The 2,225-nt window shown below is 53.7% G+C and overlaps 1 protein-coding gene across 1 annotated transcript; it reads right to left on the bottom strand.

Annotated features, from left to right (window-relative positions):
* Window positions 1–212: 212 nt before the first annotated feature.
* GADD45B (growth arrest and DNA damage inducible beta) lies at window positions 213–1,977 on the bottom strand. Its single transcript, XM_056844657.1, has 4 exons — window positions 1,845–1,977; window positions 1,621–1,722; window positions 1,164–1,380; window positions 213–419 (listed from the first exon to the last, which is right to left on the bottom strand). Exons 1-4 carry the CDS (start codon window positions 1,886–1,888, stop codon window positions 306–308), a joined length of 477 nt encoding a protein of 158 aa, XP_056700635.1. The 5' UTR covers window positions 1,889–1,977; the 3' UTR covers window positions 213–305.
* Between the last annotated feature and the right edge of the window lie 248 nt (window positions 1,978–2,225).

The following is a 2,225-nucleotide window of genomic DNA, read 5'->3' as shown; positions in this document are numbered from 1 at the left end:
GCGCACCGGCCAATGCCTGCTCGGAGGCCGCCTGCCTTTCATGGCTCGTTCTCCTGTTCCTCTTCCTTTCCGAGCAGTCAGCTGACGCAGCTCCCAACCGCCGCCTCTGCCCGCCTCCGTTCCTCCGTCATCTTCAGTGACTCACCCACTCTCCGTTCCAACCAGGGAGGCAGGCGATGGTGGCTCACGTATTATTATTATTATTTTTGTAAAAAAAGAACATCATCCCCTTCAATATTCTTTTTTTTTGGCCTTTTAAAACATAGAATTCAGCACAAAACCCCAGGCGACGGGCCAGGGGGTGTTCAGCGTGCTTGGAGAGCAACGTAGGGCACCCATTGGTTGTTGCAACGACTCTCTTCGCAATAGCTGGCCACCTCGGACAAACCCTGGCTCTTCCACGAACCGGTGTGCGGGCTCTGGAGGAAGGAAGGAAAGAAAGGGGACACGATTAGCAAACCGTCCTGACTGCAAACACCAGATCCGACACAGCTTTACTCAGAAGTTGCTTTGCAAGGGGCTGCAGCTTTAGGAGGGCAACCCTCCCAATGCCACAAGGGAGTTTTTGCATTTGCTATACAAAATATTCTAAAACAGAGAATGGGGGCGGGGGGCGACCAGTGTTGTCAAAGTGACGTTCACTTTCCATCTCTGGGGGAAATGAAAGTGAGCGTGTTGGGAAATCTACAGTCTATAAAGACGTTGCTATCTAGTTTTGCACAATAATCTATTCCATTCAGAGACATTTCATGGGCATGCCAAAAAAAGGGAGTCCCCCTTAAAAAGTCCCCATAGCAGGACTGTGTGACACCCCCCAAAAAACACGTTAACACTCAATCTTAAAATATGGAACAAATAATCTCTGGGTTAATCAGACCAATTGAAGCAGGTGTCGCAAGCAAGCTTGTGCATCCCACAACATTCCTCACCTATCTGATGCAGAGTGCTGTTTGACACCCAAATGTCACCCCACCCCCTGCAGGGCCCAAAAGACCATTCCCCCTCACTTTCCGGGAAAGGTCTCCAGAACATGCCCGGCGAGATGCCGAGGCCAAATCCTCCACGCCCACCCAAGGGAGTCCAGCCGGACACACCACACATATGCATGGCCACGGAGGCGCCCGGGGCTAGACAGGCATTCCCTGGACAGATACTCAACTCACCGTCACAAGGATGCAATGCAGGTCCCGTGGCTCGGAGTTGTCCTGCGGGCCCTCACCCAGGACAGCCGCCAGGCGCTCCATGCCGGAGACGCGCAAGATGTTGATGTCGTTGTCGCAGCAGAAGGCCTGGATGAGGGTGAAGTGGATCTGGAGGGCGATATCGTCCTCATCTTCCTCGTCGATGGCCAGCAGGCACAGCACCACGCTGTCCGGGTCGCTGGGGGGAGGGAGAGAGGGGGGAGAAAGCCGGTCAGGACCACAGGAAGCTGGAACAAGAGTGCCCCTTTGCAAAAGGGACCATCCCGGGCAACCAAACCCCCTCCCTCCAATGCCTCCGGTGGGTATTTTGCTTGGAGACGCGCTCGGAATGCAAAGGCATGTGTGCAGATCTCGCTCCGCCCGCCCACCTGGGTCATTTCCAAAATCCCTTTTTGAGAAAGAACAAGCCCATACTTACACATTCATGAGTTTGGCCGACTCGTAAACCCCAACGGTCAGGCAGCCCTGCCTCTGGGCTGCCGCCAGGAGGTCCTCCACCGCTTCGCTGACGGATTTCATCCTTTGCAAAGGGAGAGAAAACAACGTCAGACCAGAGAATCTCCCACAGCCCCAACGGGTTCGCTTAAAAGACGATTCTCGAGGGAATCAAATGAAAACGGGGGACCCCGGGAAGGGACTTACTTCTTCTCGGTGTTGGCGCAAGACACCAGCTCTTCCAGAGTCATATTGCAACTGTAATCCACAGCGGCACCCCAAATCCGGGAGACAGATTTCAAAACGAACCGGCACAACGCAGCAATGTTTCCCAATCGGCGCCTCCCCGACGCCAAGGTGTTTGCAGGACCCCCCAAAAAAAGAATGAAAGAAGGCAAAAAAAACCACCAGAAGTCCAAAGGAAGAAAACGGCTGCAATTAATCCAACACGGTAAAAAAAAGGATCCGGGGAAGAAGAATGAAAATACACGACTCTGGAGATCCGGAGCGAGTTTCCAGCGAGAGCCGATCGGTTTCTGACCCGGGGGAAGCGCCTGACAGCTCCTTTTATAATCTTCCAGGAAGGGG

The sequence above is a fragment of the Euleptes europaea genome, chromosome 2 (assembly GCF_029931775.1).
Source record: "Euleptes europaea isolate rEulEur1 chromosome 2, rEulEur1.hap1, whole genome shotgun sequence".
Taxonomy (NCBI): domain Eukaryota; kingdom Metazoa; phylum Chordata; class Lepidosauria; order Squamata; family Sphaerodactylidae; genus Euleptes; species Euleptes europaea.
The sequence above is the reverse complement of the archived record's forward strand: the minus strand, read 5'-3'. Positions and strand labels throughout refer to the sequence as shown.

Bases quoted from the DNA above. Each gene is read 5' to 3' on its own strand.
- GADD45B (XM_056844657.1), bottom strand. From the start codon at position 1,888: ATGACTCTGGAAGAGCTGGTGTCTTGCGCCAACACCGAGAAGAA. The intron at 1,723-1,844 runs GTAAGTCCCTTC...CCCTTTGCAAAG, and splicing joins TGCGCCAACACCGAGAAGAA to GATGAAATCCGTCAGCGAAG. The intron at 420-1,163 runs GTGAGTTGAGTA...TCCTTCCTCCAG, and splicing joins TGCATTGCATCCTTGTGACG to AGCCCGCACACCGGTTCGTG.